The sequence below is a fragment of the Mastacembelus armatus genome, chromosome 7 (assembly GCF_900324485.2).
Source record: "Mastacembelus armatus chromosome 7, fMasArm1.2, whole genome shotgun sequence".
NCBI lineage: Eukaryota > Metazoa > Chordata > Actinopteri > Synbranchiformes > Mastacembelidae > Mastacembelus > Mastacembelus armatus.
In genome coordinates this window covers 23,325,304-23,345,522 of record NC_046639.1, presented here as the reverse complement: position 1 = coordinate 23,345,522, position 20,219 = coordinate 23,325,304, and the positions used below count along the sequence as shown (strand labels likewise).

At 39.5% G+C, this 20,219-nt stretch overlaps 2 protein-coding genes across 3 annotated transcripts; both read left to right on the top strand.

The window, feature by feature from the left end:
• The first annotated feature begins 187 nt into the window (after window positions 1-187).
• On the top strand, window positions 188-4,648 carry ddost (dolichyl-diphosphooligosaccharide--protein glycosyltransferase subunit (non-catalytic)). The gene is made up of 11 exons (XM_026331374.1): window positions 188-455; window positions 1,122-1,232; window positions 1,355-1,441; window positions 1,538-1,641; window positions 1,749-1,843; window positions 1,934-2,027; window positions 2,232-2,380; window positions 3,080-3,227; window positions 3,354-3,474; window positions 3,661-3,767; window positions 4,003-4,648. The coding sequence occupies exons 1-11, from the start codon at window positions 221-223 to the stop codon at window positions 4,150-4,152; spliced, it is 1,401 nt and encodes a 466-aa protein (XP_026187159.1). The 5' UTR covers window positions 188-220; the 3' UTR covers window positions 4,153-4,648.
• A 563-nt stretch (window positions 4,649-5,211) lies between these two features.
• Window positions 5,212-19,823, top strand: plekhm2 (pleckstrin homology domain containing, family M (with RUN domain) member 2). 2 transcript variants are annotated; one of them, XM_026331996.2, is made up of 20 exons: window positions 5,212-5,758; window positions 6,943-7,049; window positions 7,382-7,491; window positions 7,603-7,702; window positions 7,953-8,040; window positions 8,137-8,311; window positions 9,003-9,062; window positions 10,637-10,925; window positions 11,096-11,893; window positions 11,973-12,042; window positions 12,634-12,724; window positions 12,853-12,917; window positions 13,047-13,135; window positions 13,521-13,653; window positions 13,916-14,106; window positions 14,636-14,701; window positions 14,806-14,965; window positions 15,531-15,710; window positions 16,124-16,240; window positions 16,392-19,823. In XM_026331996.2, exons 1-20 carry the CDS (start codon window positions 5,699-5,701, stop codon window positions 16,527-16,529), a joined length of 3,087 nt encoding a protein of 1,028 aa, XP_026187781.1. In that variant the 5' UTR covers window positions 5,212-5,698; the 3' UTR covers window positions 16,530-19,823. The 2 variants fall into 2 exon arrangements, with proteins under 2 accessions (XP_026187781.1, XP_026187782.1); XM_026331997.2 differs by lacking the exon at window positions 9,003-9,062.
• The last annotated feature ends 396 nt before the right edge of the window (window positions 19,824-20,219 follow it).

Genomic DNA, 20,219 nt, shown 5'->3' with positions numbered 1-20,219 from the left:
CTACCTTTAATAAGAGATATGGATTAGTTATAATTATCCAATAAATATTGTAGAGATTTTCACAGCCCCAAACCTGCATTCTCCATGCCAGGCGGCCTTATAATAAACCTCTCATCCTATTGGTGGAGTTAAGGAGTGACGCGTTCCTTATTGTGATTGGCTGGATCTCGGGGTCAAAGTTAAGTCGACTACTAACGCTGACGTCGACTTCTGCAGCAAAATGGCGGCTTTGACAGCAGTCATGCAGATGAACCGGTCCGGTTCTTCATCATCGTCCACTAAACGGACCGAAAAAATGACCCAACGGAAGTTCAGCTTTCTGAGCATCAATGTCCTTGTGTTGCTCTCGTTGGTGTCCATGTTTCCTTGCGTGTTGGCCGACGGCAAGACGTTGGTCCTGCTGGACAACCTCAACATCAGAGACACTCATTCAATGTTCTTCCGCAGTCTGGCAGGTCCGTGCAAGATTCATGCTTATTGCTCCGTGGATTTTCTATATTGCACTAATATACTTCTCTCTAATGTTGCAAACATATAGTTAGCTAATATAGGGCTTTTTTTGTTCCTTGGTTTAGCAATCTTTAGCTTCATGCTAACGTTAGCTTAGCTGTATTATGTTCTGTGTCTGGCCAAACCCCGTTGAATTCTCTATTTGCTTAATGTGTTTTAGTTAAGTAATGGTAGTGTACGTAATGCGTAATGTTAACACACATTGCATTTCTTCCATACTAGATTTATATTCTTTTCGGTGTACTTGTGGTTCACCAAATAGCTAATAATATAATACAGTATATATTCATTGGTATTGTAATAGTCAGCGGTTATCTCCAACCAAAGAGCTTAAGTATTGTAAGCTGCCTTGCATCTCCCAGTATTTATCTAGACACCCACTTTCTCATGAGGGCAGTGAAATTTATAGGGTGCTTATAATAAAATGTGTTCATAGGCTGACGTGGAATACTACTTTTCATAACACTGGTGGTATTGTCACACATTTGTGATTATAATCTTATAGTCTTTAATGGTGTTATTGAGTGTTCCAAGTCTTTTAAAAGTTCAAAACGATGCACGCAGTTTGTTTGTTGTGCAGGTGTGATACTGATAATGTCTCTCCTTTTCAGACCGTGGCTTTGACCTGACATTTAAGACAGCTGATGATCCTTCTCTGTCTCTGATCAAATATGGCCAGTTCCTGTATGACCATCTAATCATCTTTTCCCCATCAGTTGAGGGTAAATTTCATACTTCCTATTCCAAATTAATTTAACAAATTTATGGTGTGTGTTTGCATTGTTAAAACAATCTGTAAGGTTATTATTATGAGTAACAATATTATTATTTTTGTGACCTGCAGACTTTGGAGGAAATATTAATGTGGAGACTATTACGTCCTTCATTGATGGTGGAGGCAATGTGCTGGTTGCTGCTAGTTCAGATATTGGTCAGTTGGTTTCTAATAGCCTTTGATGCAATATTACCTCATCTAAAACTCTAGGATATTTGCACTGCATATTCATGCCTTTGTCCTGTTGCACAGGTGACCCACTGAGGGAGCTTGGCAGTGAGTGTGGCATTGAGTTTGATGAGGAAAAGACTGCTGTCATTGACCATCACAATTACGATGTATCTGATCCTGGAGAGGTAAACAGTGTTCTGTTGAAGACAGCAGATACATTAACATTTATAAATCTGGTCTGTAGAAGGAACATTTAACACTGTTATTTACAAGTGGTCTTTCTTGTCCCTAGCACACTCTGATAGTGGCTGACCCAGAGAACCTGCTGAAAGCCCCCACTATTGTCGGCAAACCCACACATAAACCTATTTTATTCAAAGGTGTTGGGTAAGCACAACATAAAGCAACTACTATTCACCACAGTGCAAAAAATCTAATAACATTTTTCTAATCATGCCATACCTCCATCTCTCTCAGCATGGTGGCAGACCCAGACAACCCTCTTGTCCTGGATATCCTTACTGGCTCCTCAACCTCCTACTCCTTTTTCCCTGACAGACCCATCTCTCAGGTAGCATCACTGACAAATCTTCAGAACTTCATATTCTAAATTAAGAATGTGCTTATTGAGGGAAAAGTATTATATAGAAACTAGTGCTAGTGTCTATGTGGAGCATCAGAACTCATAGATTGCATTGTATTCTCTGTATTAGAAATTAACTTTAAAATGTTTAACATGCTTTAACTCATTTCTAATAATTTTGTATTTGTCAAGTATCCTCATGCTGTGGGCAAGAACACCCTGCTGATTGCCGGCCTTCAGGCCAGAAACAATGCTAGAGTGGTTTTCAGCGGCTCACTGGATTTCTTCAGTGATACCTTCTTCAACTCTGCTGTGCAGAAAGCCACACCTGGATCCCAGAGGTGGGCCTCACTGTTCACTTAAATCCTTCCTCTTATCTGTCTGATACTATTATAGCTTCAAATTACACAGTCAAAATTTTCATCACCACTTTAATTTTTTTTAAATTTGTTCTTTATTTTATTAGTTGTTATATATACAGCCAATTTAATCTGTGAATGTTCCCACTAGCCTGCAGCTTATTTCTAATGTAAAGTCACTAGGTGTGCAGGCTTTTTTTCTTTTTATCAGGTTAATGTGTAGAATGAAAGTCGATCTTTAGTAGTCTTTAAATAAGTATTAAGGTGTTATATTTAAAGCCCTGTAGTTAACTTGTCTTGGGGAAGCCGGTAAATATGAGGCTTTTAATGACAGGTTCTTTTAGACAGTGATGATTCGTATAGAGGACAGACAGATTGTATTTGGTAATTATATGTATTTTAACATTTATACATTCTCATGTTCAAATGGAAATTTCCAGAGATGGAAACTAACTCTCATTCTTCTACTGGCAAACAGCAGAACTTTGATTGGTTTTACTATAAATTCTGTATTCAGTATTCTTGGATTCAGACTCTATCCCATCAGAGGTTGAAGACTCTCACTTGACTAAATTACAGTTCAGTTAATTTTTTTTTTTTTTTTTTTTTTTTTTTAAGGACTGACAAGACATTATTCTGCTGTGGTTGATGCCCTCTTTTCCTTGTTGTGATCTTTGTTAGGCATGACCAGACAGGGAACTTGGAGCTGGCCGAGGCTTTGTCTCGCTGGGTGTTCAAGGAGGCTGGAGTTCTCAGGGTGGGAGCCGTTACCCATCATCCTGTGGGAGAGACCACTCCCCCTGCAGCCTACACCATCACTGACCTTGTGGTTAGTTGAAAGTTTCAGTGTGTTATCAAGACAGTCATTACCTGGAAAGTATTTCTTTATAGCCTGAAAGTGAAGCTATGTATTTGTACATATGAATCTTAACCAGTGTAACACTGTTCAATGCAGGAGTACAGCATTGTCATTGAGATGTTGTCTGAGGGCCAGTGGGTGCCCTTTGATGGAGACGATATTCAGCTTGAGTTTGTGAGGATCGATCCCTTCGTCAGGACTTATCTCAAGAAAAATGGTATGTGGCTGTGCTTGAAGAAAATATATACATTATATATACATATATATGTGGCCCTGTTATATATACATTAAATAAATGCTTACAACCTACATATGTTTTCTCATCACGATGTGAGTTGCATTCACCTTTGCTGTCATAAACTGCATCAACTATACATTAAATGCTGTGTTTTATCTCTGCTAGGTGGTAAATACAGTGTCCAGTTCAAGCTCCCTGATGTGTATGGAGTATTCCAGTTCAAGGTGGACTACAACCGACTGGGATACACACATCTCTACTCCTCCACTCAGGCAAGTTAATCAGATGATCACTTGACTAATGCTTAGCCAGATCAACAGTATGGTCGCAGTTGTGAAAGTGACAAATTAAAAAAACAAAAATAAAACAGATTGAACTATTATGGGTTTATTTACACTTGTCAGTTCAATGATACTTAGAAATGAAATAATATTGATAGCATTATATCATTACAGCATTAATGATCACATATGGTGGGCTAACATTTCTCGCATTTCTTTTCCACAGGTATCAGTGCGTCCTCTACAGCACACTCAGTATGAGCGCTTCATCCCCTCTGCCTTCCCGTACTATGCAAGTGTTTTCTCAATGATGGGAGGACTCTTTGTCTTCAGCATAGTTTTTCTACACATGAAGGAGAAGGAGAAGTCAGATTAATGCAGAGGAACAATGGGGAAGAGCAAAACGAGATTATACAGTTGAACACTTGTATGAAGAGTTGAAAATGACGGTCTTGATGGCTCAGATCTTCATGCAGGGATTTGGACTGCAGTTCTTCAATTAAAAAATTGTTTCTGTTTGGTTATTGGGACATTCAACTCATCAGTCTGGAAGCCTAATGGGGTGCTGGCTGTAATGTTGCGCAGTGGTTTTTCTTTTCTTCCTTTTTTTTCTATGTGGAAATCACTCAGTGAACCTGTTCAAAAGTCAGTCTTTGTATAAAATTGCTTTACACTTGCTGAAATAATCTATTCAGTAGAGCACTTTGGAATATAAAAGAGATCCATCTTTAAATTTGACCCACATTTTATCAATCAGGAAAGGCTATTGTGATAACTACATGCACTGAATATGCCAATATGTTTTTGCTAAGACTTTTAATGTGTTGCTGAAAAACATCAGTCATCTGAATAAAATATTGACATTCCACCCAGTAGAAATGCTTGTTTGTTTTGTAACATGATGTAATTATGCTCTGTGAGTTCAGTGAATTGAAAATTGTCTCCTGGGCTTAAAATATGGTGTTTTATTGTACTGTAATGGAGAGTATGTCATAAAGAGCATAACATAAAGAGAACAACAAACTTTGATAATAGTCTTTTCAATCTACAACAGTTTCACAAAGACAGAAGCGCATAGCTCATAAAACATACATTGATTTAGATTCTTAACAACTTATGAGAAACCTTCAGTCAGGTTACAGTTAGAAACCTTTCTGTTATCCATGGCCTGTGTAGTCAATTCTGAAAAAGAAGTCAGAGTGAACCAATTCAAAAACGACTGATATGTATTTGTATGTACATTTGATATGAGTAACCATCGTTCATCATAGAGACACATCGAAATCAGGAGCTGGGTCTGCTCATTCAAGTCGATTATTTTATTATGATGCATCGCCTCAGTGGATTTTAGAGCAATCAAAACATTTTGAGGGGTGAGGGGGCGCGCTGAGGCTTATGGTGACGTCACTGGGGGGGGGGGCTCGGTTCAGGCTCAGAGCATTTAGGTTAGCGGCCCCGAAAAGTAGGTTAGCAAAACGCTGCTTTAAAAATGGTTAAATCCGAGAAAAGGTAGATTTCCATAATAGCTAACCACAGTGGTGAAACGGAAAGTGTTATAAATAAAATTGCTGCTAAAAGCTATCCATTGGTTTGACTCTGAAACTCGCTCGCCACCTAGCTACAGTTTGAGTAAAATACTGAAGTGGCTACAACTAATGCAAGGCTAGCAAAACTTGGCTAACCGAGTCGGCGGACATAACACGCTGCTTGCTTGTTATTAATATGACATTTATGAGCTAGCAGTGCTTCTTTCAATTCCAGTGTTTACGACCGACATTTAGGGGGTTAACGCCAGTTTGTCAACTTCAGTGTTGGGCAAGAGCATGTAAGCTAACTGTTAGCTTAAGTGGCGGCGTTAGCTTTAGCAAAACAAGAGCTCAGCTAAACGAATCAGCTGACAGCCTCCTGCCAACAGGCCAGTGATGGATCAACTCAAAGTGAAGGATCGTATACTGGAAAACATTTCCTTGTCTGTCAAGAAGGTAAGCGCTGCCCTGTTGGTTAGCACACGTACATACTGTAGAGGGATGTTAGGTTTGTTCACATGTGCCTGTGTGACTGAAGCTAACGTTAGGTCATCTTTTGTCTGCTAAAAAGGGCAACTTTCAAGTCGGGGGTTGGGAGCATGAACCGGCTCACTATCATGGAAGGGCCTTGCCCTTACTGATATAATCAAATACCCTGCGAACTATTGCGTGTAAATTTTCAATTCACTCGGTGCTTTGCAGTTGCAGCTTTTGGTTATGTACTAGTTTGTTTACTTTGACAATGGGGAACAATAATGGCACTAAGCCCCTGTGTTCTCACTGCGCCATGTGTTATATTTGCTATGAACGAGTTAATCCGTCAATGTTTGGTCCTAATTCCACTAGTTTACGACATATCTTTTACCCAGCTACGCCTGGTATTGTGAAACAACCTTTCTTATAACATGACAGACATTACATCTTCTTCCTACTCCACGTTTGTTTACTGACTTTCCCAAACCCTGAGCATTTCAGTTTTTATACTGCGTGATCAATATCATCTGTCTCTTTCTTAATTATTTCCTATTCGGGTCCACCAGTCTCATAATCAGATGTGGTAATCATTACTAATAATCATGATAAATGGTATGTATTGCAAATGTGGTAATCATTACTGTGGTTAATGCCATGACTTACTTCCCTAATGCACATTTCTTTAATCATTTCAGTCTATTTTACATATTTATTTCTTTTGTTGTACAACACTGACAAGACTGGGGAAACACTTGGTATTCCTCATGCTCTCATGAAGGTGTACTCATGGTTTGTCTGTTTACCTTTTGGTAGGGTGCAGGTGTCATAAGATACAAATTCTCTTTCTTTGAATTACGACTGTCAAAGATACTTCAATGTACACTTGCATTGGTCATGCCTCAGGGTTACAACACTTTATTTTAGGCTTCAGTTCAAGAAGATTCTCCAGGTCACTGAAGGACAGTGACCCAGAATGACATGCGTTAAACATCATCCGAATGGACAAATGATACTTTTTTAGTACAGGTGATTGTATCTTGCATTGTGTCTGTAGAAATGTAACATGGTTCCAATCAATAAGATACCTAAAATGCAGTGTTTTCAGAATGTAAAGGATCAAGTATCCTTCTCACTAGAGAAAATAAGGAAATCATGTCTGTGGATAGTTGCAGAGTTATTTTGCAGCCTGTGAAGATGAGACTCCAGCCATCAGGAATCATGACCGGGTCCTACAGCGCCTCTGTGAACACCTAGACCATGCTCTGCTGTATGGGTAGGAGGTTTACTGAAAGTCAATTGCACACTGGAAAGAGGAAAGATGCATAGTGCATATAGTGATCTGATTTGTTTTTATCTGCCATGAAAAAAATCATTTTTTAGGTTCTGTTTTAATATTTTTAGAATATTTACAAGCTTCATTTTATATTAGTTTGGCAGTATTTAAACTCTAGCAGGATCAACAAACAGTTTATCATGGTGTGGACACGTCGCTGAATATTGCAGTTAAACTTCTGTATTTACTTTTAGTGCCACTTCTACTTCATTTCCTTCACCTCTTGGCATCGTGTGTGATTGTGTTGACTGTTTTATGTTTTTTCATTGCAGGCTGCAGGACATCTCCTCAGGCTACTGGGTCCTTGTCCTTCACTTCACCAGAAGAGAGGCTGTTCGCCAGATAGATGAGCTTCAGCATATAGCAACTAATCTTGGTCGAAGTGAGGCATTTTTCTGACGTAGTCGGTCACACTCACATATACCATACTAAGCATCTGCCATCTTGCAATGGGTTATATGAACAGGAAAGAACCCTTATCTGTTCTGGGTAGGTCGTGCATGGTTATACCTGGCACTAAGTGAGAGCTCTTTAGAGAGCTACCTGCGCCTCTTCCAAGAGAACCAAGGACTACTGCAAAAGTATTATTTCAAGTAAGTTATCCAGTTTTCCTGATCCTGATTATCCAATGGAAAGGAAAGATCCACCCTCAAACATTCAAACTAATGCTTTGCAGTGGGAGTTACAATGCCTTCCATGAATTACTTACCTTAGCTTTTATGTTGCAGAGCATCGATATAGTATGAATTGTTATTGTGAGCATTTTTTTAAAACCACTTCCACATATTTCTGTGGTCAATAAGAGTTAATCACATGACGCTAACTGGTTTATTTCTCTGCTAGGAATGCCTTGGTGTGCAGCCATGACCACCTTACTCTATTCCTCACACTGGTGTCTGGCCTGGAGTTCATTCGCTTTGACCTGGAGTTGGTTAGCAGATACTTCATAATATCAACAGGAGTTCAGATTTTAAGTGTTAGTAGCATATTAGTAATATTTCTGTAATGTCTGGCTGTAATGTCTTAGGATGTGCCATATCTAGACGTGGCCCCCTATATGCCAGAGTACTACAAACCCCAGAACTTACTGGACTTTGAGGAAAGGCTTCCCAGTTCAGACAGCTTGTCCCTACACTCCTTCACCTCCCTCACTTCCACCAACCTAGAGTGGGATGACAGTGCCATAGCCCCATCCAGCGAAGGTAACTTGCACTGCTATTCTTTAACTGTATATTTACCCTCTATTTAAAACTCACTCCCTTTATGCTCAAATCCTTCTCGTTGTGTCATTTTAGAGACTAGATGATTTAACAACCATCCATGCCCATATTATCTATTAATTCAGACAGTTATTGTTGCTTCGCTTTAAGTTACTCCCTGTCAAATATCAAGTGTCAGTTCTTTGTTCTGTTCCAGTATGAATGGCTCTGATCTGGACACTAGTGAATATACTGATATTACTTTGCTGATGAATGAGGCAATGGTCTTTTTTGGGGTTTATGATGTTATGTGGCCCTGTTGGAGTGCAAGTAGACTCATGACTTGGAACAAGTTCATACAGTGATGTCAAGCTGATGGCATGTTGAAGCAGATGCTGGATTGATCCTCGCCGACTCTCGTGCCTCACAGATACCAAAGTATGTTTTATCAAATTGCTCACTTGGCGTGCAGAAGCTGGCAGTTACAGAATCCTTTGCGCATCACTCTCCACCAACTACTGAGTCACTTCCCTTGTTTTGGTTTCCCACATGTCTATTTGTCCCCATAAATTCAGTTATTTTGCATACCACATGTCATGTTATTTTTCTGTTTCTGTTCCTTTATCTCACTCACCTTTCTTCTGTCTTTGCTCCATCTCTCTAACGTTGAATGTTATTCCTCCTTTTTTTTTAGATTATGATTTTGGTGACATCTTCCCCGTGTTGCAGTCATTGCCAAGTGCAGACTGGGAAGGTGGGACATTGGTCAAGCCCTCCCCTTCCATTGCTCCTTCCCTCCCTCCTGTCTGGCATGGCCATCCCATAGTTTGTGCTTAATGCATGCTGGGTCCTCGAGCCAGTAATTAGACACATTACCATGTAAAATATAGCTATCTGGTTGAAAATACTGCTGATGTGAGGACATGAAAACAAGCATGATCAAATAAATAAGTTAAATAAGATTATTATGATTATTGCATAACTGGATTTGATGAATGTTAAATATGTAGCCAACAGCCTAATTTATTATTTGACGAACAAACTTTTATATTGACCATTTTAAGAGAAGGTAATGGTTCGGTTCATTTAAAATTACCTGTAAAACTGATTGATCTAACTGAAAAACCTCTTTTGTCACACATAAGTAGTTGCAGTGAAATCTGGTAGTGGATATACATTTTAGTGAAGGTTTTAATGATCATTCAATGAGTTAACAAAGAGGCACTAAAAAATAAAAGCATCATTAAACACCTAAGCTGGTAAGTTAGGTTCACCTGGGAAATGTTAGGTGGGTACATGGAACTATATCTGTCATGTTCTGCATGTGTTACTTTTCTGGGCAATGCTCACTCAGCCATGACATTGACAAAAGCCTGATGTGACTGGTACTCACCTTGTCAAGTCTGTCTTCAGTACATTGTGTATCTGTGTGGTGTATTGTGTTTTTTGTAATGTCCTCTCTTCCTGTGTGAAATGTGGCACTGGCCTAGGTTCAGCTCAACTGTAGTGTGAGGTACCAATCAAGAGTTCAACTTGTTGCTTAATTTGAATTTTCATGTTTCCCATGGGTCAAAACATACAGTGGCATTAACATTCAGTAAATTCTGAGCAAAAGAGTTTTGTCATGTATATTTAACTTGAGCCAGCTGGTTTCTCCTTGCTCATAGAATTAACTGGATGATATTAGATGAATAATACATTCTAATTTCCACTGGACCAGTCTGTCTGTAACTGACAGACATTTGTCTATTAAGACACACCTGAAAAAGAAATGAACTGAAACCGCATGAGGGAATTTAGGAAGTGGTTTTTAAATTATTTCAGTTGGTCTGTGATTGTGTATGCGCCGTATGTTGGTCAGCAATGAATCGGACATCTGTAAATGTTATTGATCAAATATTTGCTGTGTATCTATAGAAGCTGCAGTACCAATGTTTGACCTAGACCTGTGCCACTGCAAAGAAAGCTGCTCCTGACTGATGTTTTATGTATACTGTGTTGTGCCTCTCTGACTCTGCCAAACAGCCACAAACACTGCAGCCTCTAACTTTTGTTTGTGTGTGTGATGCCAATAAGCAATGCACAAAGTTTTTGTCAGGTTGTCTCTTGATTTAACTTTTTAATTATAAACAAAATACATGCAGAACATGTATGAATGGAAACAACTCTCTTTTGAATTACTTTTGAAAACAAAACTTTCTGATGAGCTTAGCAGTGAGACAAAAAAAAGACAAAAATTCTGTGTATTTCTTTTACTGTAGAAACATAAATGTGTATAATTACTACTGTCTCATTAATGTAGTGTCTTTGCATGGCTTTTCATGGTAGAGGGTGACCTGACCGACCAGGCCAGCTGCCCACGGTCCAGTGGCTCTGATCCCCAAACAGTCATCAGTGACACGGTGATCCTTTCTGCTGGAACTGTCAGGATGAAAGTAGCATCTCATCTTTCTCCACGTAGCCCTACATCCAGACACAACCCCTTCAATGAAGATTCTGACACCAACACCACCAACACCTCAGCTGATGTCACGCCAGTGCATGTGGCTAGCCTCTACAACACCACCACCACTGGAGATGACACAGAGAGCACCAGCAATGAGTTGGAGGTCATCAGGTACAGTAGCTTCAATAGTACACTCATGTTCTGTCTGCAGAGTTAATCAAAGTGTATTCGGAACAGAAGAATCTCAGATTTGATTCAATCCAATTTAGTTTATTTGTATAGCGCCAAATCGCAATACAAATCAAAAACAAAATGTTAAGATAACCAGTGTGTTCTACCAGGATGGCCAAACGAAGGAAACCAGCCAAAAAGCGACGTGGAAAGGGCTCCACAGACTCCAGCAGCAGCATCCATAACTCTGTCTCCTCTGAACACATGGAAGTGGACAACAGTCTGCTTGCGTCAGAGGATGTGGATTCACTAAACTGCACTGTAATTGAAGTGGATGGTGAGAGAGAATTAAGGAGAAGCAGGGTGGGATCAGAAGTTGTGGAGGAAGGTGAAGAGGATGGGGTTGAGGGCCTCTTACGGCTCCCGGAAATGGCAGACACCTCCATGGACAGTGTGGGCCAACCCCTTCGCGATGTCATGGACCGGCTCAATGGGGCTTTGGATAGAGAGGAGGCCTGGGAGCACCCAGAGGAGGAGGAACACAATAGCAAAGGCTGTAACCAGGTCCCCGAGCCTCCTGCACAGCAGCCCTTTCGAGAGGATTCAGCAGGTGAGCCACCTGACCCAGCCCCAGGAGAGATTCCTGGCTCCGCTCTGGCCAGAGACCTCAACTTCCTGCAGGCCTCTTCATTACCTACAGACTTACGCTGCTTTACCCCCAACAGTTCAGACTCTGCTTCCACAGGTGGTGGCCACCATGACTCTGCAGAGCATAGCCAGTCGCAGGCTCTTTCAAGTGGCCATGAAGATGAAGGAAAGGCAAAAACACCAACAGGACAAGAGTCCAACATGAAGGAGGAGAAGGAAGGAGATGAGATGGACAAGAATATATTTACAGAGGAACCACAACAACAGATACAACAGGAGAAGCTTAGTCCATCAGAAAGCTCTCACCCTGCAGAGTTTAAGTAAGAAGTCTCTAGAAAGTTTGTTTGCTGTTGCAGTGTTTAATGTGTGTCTAATGTTCTTTATTTTTTTATGTTTCAGGGTGGACAACAATCACTTGCTTCTTCTCATGATCCATGTGTTCAGAGAGAATGAGGAGCAGCTCTTCAGGGTGAAGACAGAAATTATTCTCTTATTCCTTCTTAAAGTCATTACATTCTTAGGAAAAAGGAATGGCTGTGACATTAACTGTGCAATTCAGACAGGCTTTCAACAGATGTGTTTTGAGAAACACAGCTATTTCTAGAAAAGTAATCGTCTTTGTCACATCTGCAAGACAATTTTGGTATTAACTCATACATGTACTTGTGACATTGAAGAAGTAGTTTGGAAACTGTTGCTCAGTGGAAGTGTTGCAAGGCTCAGTTTTCCTAACACATTTTACCAGCTCTTATTCAGTTTGTAGTATTTTAGCTGTCTAACTAATGTTTTTGTTTAATCTTTTTTCAGTCATTGAAACAAAGTGTGCCTGTTGTGCAGAGCAAAATGGGACACCAAATTTCCTTCTCAAATAATTTTATATAAGAACCATGTGGGTTATTAAATCACACTGGTTTGTGATAAATTATGAAAGCCAAGAGCTAATGATCAGCTGTGTATGTACAAAATAAGTCTCCATATTTGTGTGCTGTTTTTGTAGCAAGGTAATTCTACAATGCTGCCCAAACCCATTATAAACACTTAGACCAATTTATGTTTCCAGATGGTCCGAATGAGTACAGGCCATATGGAGGGGGACCTGCAGCCTCTTTACCTGCTGCTGACTGACTGTTACATTTACATGCTAAGGAAGGGTAGGTCACAATACATTTTTCTGCTGTATCAGTTGAGTAAGATCTAAACAGTTTATATGGGGAAACAATCTAGACAAGGTTTTCCTTTAGCCAGAAAATAAATGACATTGATATTCACTTCTCAACAGGTGCGGCAGAGAAACCCTACACAGTAGAAGATGCTGTTTCTTATAATGAGCTGGACTATCTTTCAGTAAGTCTCTTGCACAACAAGGATTTGCCCTTTGACTCAATGAAATATGTGTGAGTCATGAATATTCCAACATTGCTGACAGCTGTAGTGTGGTAGCACAATATTAATTTTGTTTCTAATAAAATTTAGGTCGGTCTTGACCAGCAGACAGTGACGGTGGTTTGCACCAACAGACGAAGAAAATTCCTGTTGGACACAGCAGATGTCTCACTGACTTCGTGAGTGTAGCTTTGTCTTTGTCTCATGTTTCTTAACACTGGCTCTACACTGGATCTGACACCAAAAGATTGTTCTGCTCTTTTAAAGCATCTGAGATTCATTCATCAGTTGTGAAAATAATGCTCTGTCTTTGAGTCCGTGTGTAAAGTGGCAGGATGCACACAAAATCTCAGCTACTTGTGTGTAAACCTGTGGTCTTTGTCAGGAATCCACTGACCAGCATTGTAATATGGAGCATGTAGATTCAACCATGAATTTAGTTTATTACAGTGACAATGAATTATTAATATTAATATTCCTGTACATTTATAGAGCAATGCACATTACAAATTGCATCTCTGTTGCATCCTGTGACCTTATCCAGTTCATCTTTCTTAAACCCAGTTGGTTCCTGTCTGTTCTGAAGTCAGCCATGGTGAAGGGGTGTCGTGAGCCTCCTTACCCCTCTGTTCTGACTGATGCTACTATGGAAAAATTGGCTCTCACTAAGTTTGTCTCACAGGAGTCTCAGTGTGAGGTAAAGATATATTGAAAGTCCTTACAGAGACAACATCAACATACCTGTACAGTACCTACCTGATCTGACTTCTTTAAGCACCCACTGTTCATGAAACCCTGGCAAAGCAACTTTTAATCTTACACAAAAAAATTAACTCAGCTCAGCGTTATAATATGCTATACTATACTATTTCTGTAAGTTTGGTAGTCCTTCCTTTACTCTCCTATTCTCTCACTGCATTTCTTTGCAGTGATAAACTCATGGTTCCTTGCTTTTCCAGGTATCTGAAGTGTCTATCCAGCTCTATTCGCTGGTCCACTGGGAAGATCCTATGGACGTAACTTTATCACCACAGGGTGGCCCACCAAGCTCTGCAGTACTTCCCAGCACAAAGGAGGGGACTCTGCAGTACCGGTCAGGAACAACTTACCTGGGCAAAGAGCTGTGGAAAAGCTGCTACCTTGTCCTCAGGTAAGTTCAGTTTGTAATCAGACTCATTTCTACTATTATTAGTATTGTCTTTGAAATATACTATAAATTAAATTTGTTACAGAATATTTATTGCCAAAAAATATATAGATCACATTTACCATATTCTGTAGTACTCACTTCCCACTTTTGCTTTAGTGACAAATGCCAAACATATTGAATGTGATATTTCCTTTGGCTTTTCATTTCATAATATGCATTGCCTGACATCCTGAGCAATCTTCTGTGTGTAGAGCAAAACAGGACAAAAGATTTCCTGCCTATCTGTCCAGAGGTACACAGTGTATAATACAAATTGTTGGGTTTGCATTTGGTAAAGTAGCACTTTTTAAAAAACGTTTTTTTTTTTGGTTGCCTTTAGAGGTCCTTCCAAAATGTAATGGCTATGTGACATCATTAGAGATCAGGGTATTTTGCCAAGCCAAGCTACTTATATAAATAATGTAATTTATTTATGTAATGTTGAACTTCTGATTAGGTGAATAGAAACAACTGTCCTCTTTTCTTGCAGCAATGGGATTCTGTACCTGTATGCAGAAAGAACAGATGTGACACCTGTGCTGTCAGTCACAATGGGGTAAGCTTCAGCAGATTGCACCAGGTGCATTTTTCACACCAGACATTTTTACTTGTCTTAGGAGTCAAAGCATTAGTTTTACTAATACGCAAAACCCAAAACAGAGGAGAGCACTGTGGAGGCTGCCGTCGCTCAAACAGCACAGAGCGTCCTCATGCCTTCCAAGTCATCCTGACAGAGCGCCCCCCACTAGAGCTCAGCGCCAACAGTGAGCAGGACATGGCTGACTGGATGCAGCTACTGTGCCAGTCTGTGTCAAAAGGGGTAAGGAGGGAGCTTTGCATTGTTTATTTGGCGGTCATTTGATTTGTGTTCCTAATATAAATGTATCCATTTTAGACACTGTGATGGATGAGGGTTTGTTCAATAGTGCACACAGGCTTTACACAGTCCATAAAACACTTTCAAACTAAAATATTTAACTCGGTATGTACATGCTCTGAGACTAAATACCTTGCACCAGTTGGTCACATGTGCTGTCTGCCTTTAACAGGCAAAGCACTCATTGCAAAGTCTCACATATTGTCTAATTTCAGTGAGAAACTCATGAAGCTCAAATTGGATTGGCTTTCCTTACAGCGTTCAACAAGAAGCGATCATGCATAAATGCACCCTGACAAATAATCCCTGTGGGCATGCACTGTGGTGCATGTACAAGCTTATTAGGACTTCAACAGCTACAACAGCTGCTGCTGCTGATTGTATGTGAGAGGCATCAGGTTTTACTTGTATGCTGTAGCTTCTTTAGTGCATATTGTCACCATGGGTTGATTTAAACCTGATTTATGTAAGTAAGCAAGGTATAATTTAACATCCATTTTATCTTCAGGTCGTCCCTCAGGGTGTGGCCCCCACCCCATGTATCCCATGTTGTCTGGTGGTCACAGACAGGAAGCTGCTAACTTGCCATCAGGACTGTCAGACGAGCTTCTTCCGTTCTTTGGGCAGTGCTGATATCCATGATGTCACCACTGTCAGTCTGGAACCTGTCAAGGAGTACTGTGTCATTGTGAGTAACCATTTGTTTGATCCTGATGTTGGTCCCATAAATGGCTTTATATTAAAATTCGTGTGTATAGAGCACTAATCATGTAACACTTCCCACTGAGCACTAATGGAGTACAGTTTATTTTTAGGTGGTATTTGTACTTTTACTCCAAAGCAGTCTTTCATTACAGGGGCTGGTGTATGTTACGTGATGTTAAACACTAGTGACACAGGCTGTGACACCCTATATGAAATCCATTACAGCAAGGTGAACTAGCCAACAAAGAATGCTGCTGATTGGGGCCTAAGAAGGGGAAAACAAATGAGGTGTCATATAGAATATCACCCAGGGCTGTTATAATTCTCCTATGTTTAGCACCTCTAATGTAAACCTTCACACCGGGTTACCCTTTTTCCGTCTGTTTCATGGTTTAGGAGTTTGCAGCAGATCGGGCCCAGTTTCTCCCCCCATGGGTCTTATACTTCAGCAGCTTTGAAGAGAGAGATCGACTACTGAAGGCTTTAGGCAATGCATGGAAAGCCATTTTCCAGGTAGGAAAATAGTCTGTTGAAGTGTCATTACCTTTGGTACTGCTGTTACAGTAATTGTAATATTGCTGTTCTACAATATCAGTGGTAGTGTATAGCACTGCCAATGGCTTTCCATCTGTCAAACTATCATGTTTGTCCTCACTGTGTCCAGGTTGACCTTCCCCACAGAGATGTGTCTGATCTATCAATGCAGAAGCGTTGTGGAGAGGCCCTCGCCCTCATGAAGAGTGCGTGGCAGAGGGCAGACAGTCTGGCCCGAGGCAGAGCACAGCGGGAGCCCTGGTGCTGATGGACACACACACACAAACACTCAGATTATACACACATGTAACTGTGGGGAGCCACTGACGCCGGCTGGTAGTCAAACAGCCTGAAAGCCTAAGATTAACCAAATATGAGGTGTAATGGTTGTGAAACACGTTAAATTCATCGATGAAAGTTTCGATCAGAGAGACCTTCTGCATTAGTAGCAGTGCACATGCAATGTTGCAACAGGGAGACATTCTATCTTAAAATGAAATGAAATTAATGAACCAGTAGTGATGTATTTACTTCGATCCTGGGATACATTGCCAATATTCTTTTATTAGACATAACAGTGATATTAAAAAAAAAACTATGCTAGCTCTCCCTCTAGATATAACCTTATCCTTTACCATTTCATGCAGGAAGTGCTAAAGGCTTGGGTACAATGCACATAAAGCAACTGTGCCGTGGGAAGACTGAAACCAGTCTTCACTACATTTTGCACTCAAATATAGCCTGCTGAGTTGAATCATTTTCAGTTTCAGAACTTTGCCTCCACAAAATAGTAAACATCAAAATGTTGAATAACAACAAAGACACAGGGCAGAGGATGATGACTGATGTATTGCATGTAGTACATTGAAGAAGTGGAGTTGATCTATTACCCACACAGTGAGATAAGATCATTAATAATGACTTGAAAAAAAATCAATCTAGATGCTTCTCATGATATAGATTAAGGGGCGGTTTCTGCTTGTTTGCAATGTGGAGTAGTTAACACTCCTTACCTTTTCTCGACACACACACACACACACATACACAGTGGCTTTAGAAAGTCTTCTGACCTCTTTTTTTTTCATGCCTTATAATTTCATTTTAGATGAACAAAACTGCAGCTTAGCCCATTATGCGACACTCAGTAACCTTTCATGCCAAAGTGAGAACATGTTTTTAGACTTTTTTTTTTTTTTTTGCAACACTTTTTTGCAATTAAATTGATTCGACAGTTTAGAAAGGCATATGGTTGTGTTTACACTGTTTGAGGTCCATCCATACACATTGATTGATATTGAGAGGTAAACATTTTATTTATTTATTTATCTTTTACATTTTATCCATTTAAAATAAAATCTGCATAAGTGTTCAAAAGGTGAATGGCTGTTTACACACACACACACACACAGACATAGACATTTGCTGACTAACAGTTACCAGATGTTCTGATGAACCCTGCCTCTGGTATTATTAGAAAGCAAATGTTTAGTGCTGTACAGTGTCGATGCATAATCATTGATCGCTGTTTGTGTCTGGTATTGAATTTTGGTTCGTCTAAGGACACATTAGTTGGTCCACACTAAATTGTTATTACATGCACATTGTACATTAGCTTGAAAGAATGAGGATTTCAAAATGAGGTACACCTGAATATTTCACACTTGCACTGTTCGATGACACACTCACAGCTGTGTTGTCACTTATAAAAGCCAATGTCAGGAAACGCAAAAACGTTCGCCTTTTTCTCCACTCTGTAGAGATGATTGGAGGCTTCTTGACTTGCACATTGTTTGTTTCTATTAGTATGTCTTTTTTAACGGTACCAGTTGTGGTTTTGAGTTAATATCATAATGTGCTGTTTTATTTCAATTTTAGAGAATGTGGGAACATTTGTTACAAAACAATGAAGTTGACTGGTAACATTGTTGATACTAACTTTTGTCTGCAATAGCAGATGTGTTCATCCCTCTGAGTGTAGTCTGTGTGAATTTACTGTGAGCTGCAAATTGTCTTGGCTTCTCATTTTGTGTTTTACATGATTGGTTACTGGCATACTGTGCTGTACAATAAGATCTGACCACTCTACTAGTTACTATACGTATGATCTGCACTAGTTGTCATATATTGGTGTAGGACTACGAGCTTAAACAGCTTTGCAACTTGGAGCAAGTGAAGCGAGGTTCACCATGATCAATAATTTGAAAATCCTATATTATGCCTTCTTAATTTGTCAGCATATTATAGTCAGTAAATGAAAATGCATGTGTTACAATCTGCCATTAACATGAACACCGTTTAGAGTACTGCTACCTGGTTGGTGCTCTCATTGCAGTGTGAATAAGTAAGGTTTCTATTGCAATGACAGAGATGCCTTTTCAAAAACCATCTTTGAACTGGACAACATGGCTAAATGATTCCTAACTAAATGACGTGTGGTTCTTCACTTAACTTGTTGCCTTAGTTTGTCTGCATTGGAACACCTCATCATTTTTGGTTATTTTGTGCCAAAGTCAAAACATGCTGTGCAGCGCAGTGCATGACCACAGGTCACGCTGTGCTTTGGTTTGGATGTCAAACCTTAATACTTTGAGTGCAAACATAATGATTCCCATGGCAAATTTTGCATAAGGTATTGAAAAATACTTTTTTGATGTTTTTTTTTTTTTCATTTGTCTTTTTTAACAAATCTCAGGTACTGAATAGGCACCAGTATCAAAAAACTTACAGCCTTATACATATGTCACTTTGCACAAATGTGTCCATCTCAGCCACACTGTTACTCTTATATCTGCATTAACCAGTGCTTTAAGCATTTCTAAGTGCTACTCACCACTCCCTTGGTCTCAGTCATTTGCAGTTTTACAAAGAAAACTAGTCTCAGGTGAAAAGGGTACTTCACATCCAAAACCTTAACACCTTTGTGTGTGTGTGGTTTTTTTATGCTGCTAATTTAATAAAATCTAAATTGCTAAAGTCTAAAAAGATTTTTTTTCCCATTTTGGTTTCTTTAATGTTCAATGCAGCATTATGAATTTATTTTGCACATACAGAGCAGGTTGAAAAGTGATATCAGTTGGTGGAAAAGGTTTTAATAATTCAGTAGATTCCAAAATAGGATTGGTTGGATGTGTATTTGAAATGCTCTATCCCAGTGGATTACTGAAGGACTTTTGAGACGAGAAAGAACAGTTGGAGTAGTTGGGACTTACTTGAAAAGTTTGTTGGATTAAAAATGTATAAATTTAAGGTAAGAGTTGTGGCTTATGTGTTTTCGAGCAGTGTTTTGAATGTAGGACATTGTGGACTTATGAAGGATTTCATCATTTAAGTAATGCATTGTGAAAAACATGCTTTCTGAGTTTGTTCATAAATGTGTACTGCATGTAATATTTGTATCATATTTAGCAGTTTTATTGTTGTAAATAGAGCACTAATCAAATATAACATACACATAAAGACATGCATGTCAAGAAGGTTTTATACTGTTCATAATGTTAATGAATGTACAAATAGATCATTGTGATTGAACAGCATAACTGAATAAATTGAAATGAAACCATGACTACCGACGTGCTAAATAAAGCAAGATCATTGCTTTTGTGTATGTTATGTATGTTTGAGTTACAGGTCAGATCAGTGAAAAGCTGTGTATTGAAAACAAAGAAGTCATGTTAGTGTCAAACAACTGGACTAAACAAAGTAGTTGCTGTTGCATACTGTACTCGGGAGTTAGTTGTTTTGTGCTCATGACTCAGCAATTGCTTCCTGACTTTTCAAGCTCTTTCACTCTGCACAATTGTTTTGAAACTGAAACTCCCCACACTGGAATTTGAAACCCAGCACACAGCTGGAAGACCATTAAGCCATGCTGACTGACTTATTTTCCAACCAAATCACACACTGACACCAGATAAATGTGGTTAATTAAGTATATTTTGCATTTGCAGAAACAGTGTTG

Bases quoted from the DNA above. Each gene is read 5' to 3' on its own strand.
- ddost (XM_026331374.1), top strand. From the start codon at position 221: ATGGCGGCTTTGACAGCAGTCATGCAGATGAACCGGTCCGGTTCTTCA. The intron at 3,228-3,353 runs GTTAGTTGAAAG...TGTTCAATGCAG, and splicing joins ACACCATCACTGACCTTGTG to GAGTACAGCATTGTCATTGA. The intron at 3,768-4,002 runs GCAAGTTAATCA...TCTTTTCCACAG, and splicing joins ATCTCTACTCCTCCACTCAG to GTATCAGTGCGTCCTCTACA.
- plekhm2 (XM_026331996.2), top strand. From the start codon at position 5,699: ATGGATCAACTCAAAGTGAAGGATCGTATACTGGAAAACATTTCCTTG. The intron at 9,063-10,636 runs GTGGGACATTGG...TTTTCATGGTAG, and splicing joins GCCAAGTGCAGACTGGGAAG to AGGGTGACCTGACCGACCAG. The intron at 12,725-12,852 runs GTAGGTCACAAT...ACTTCTCAACAG, and splicing joins CATTTACATGCTAAGGAAGG to GTGCGGCAGAGAAACCCTAC.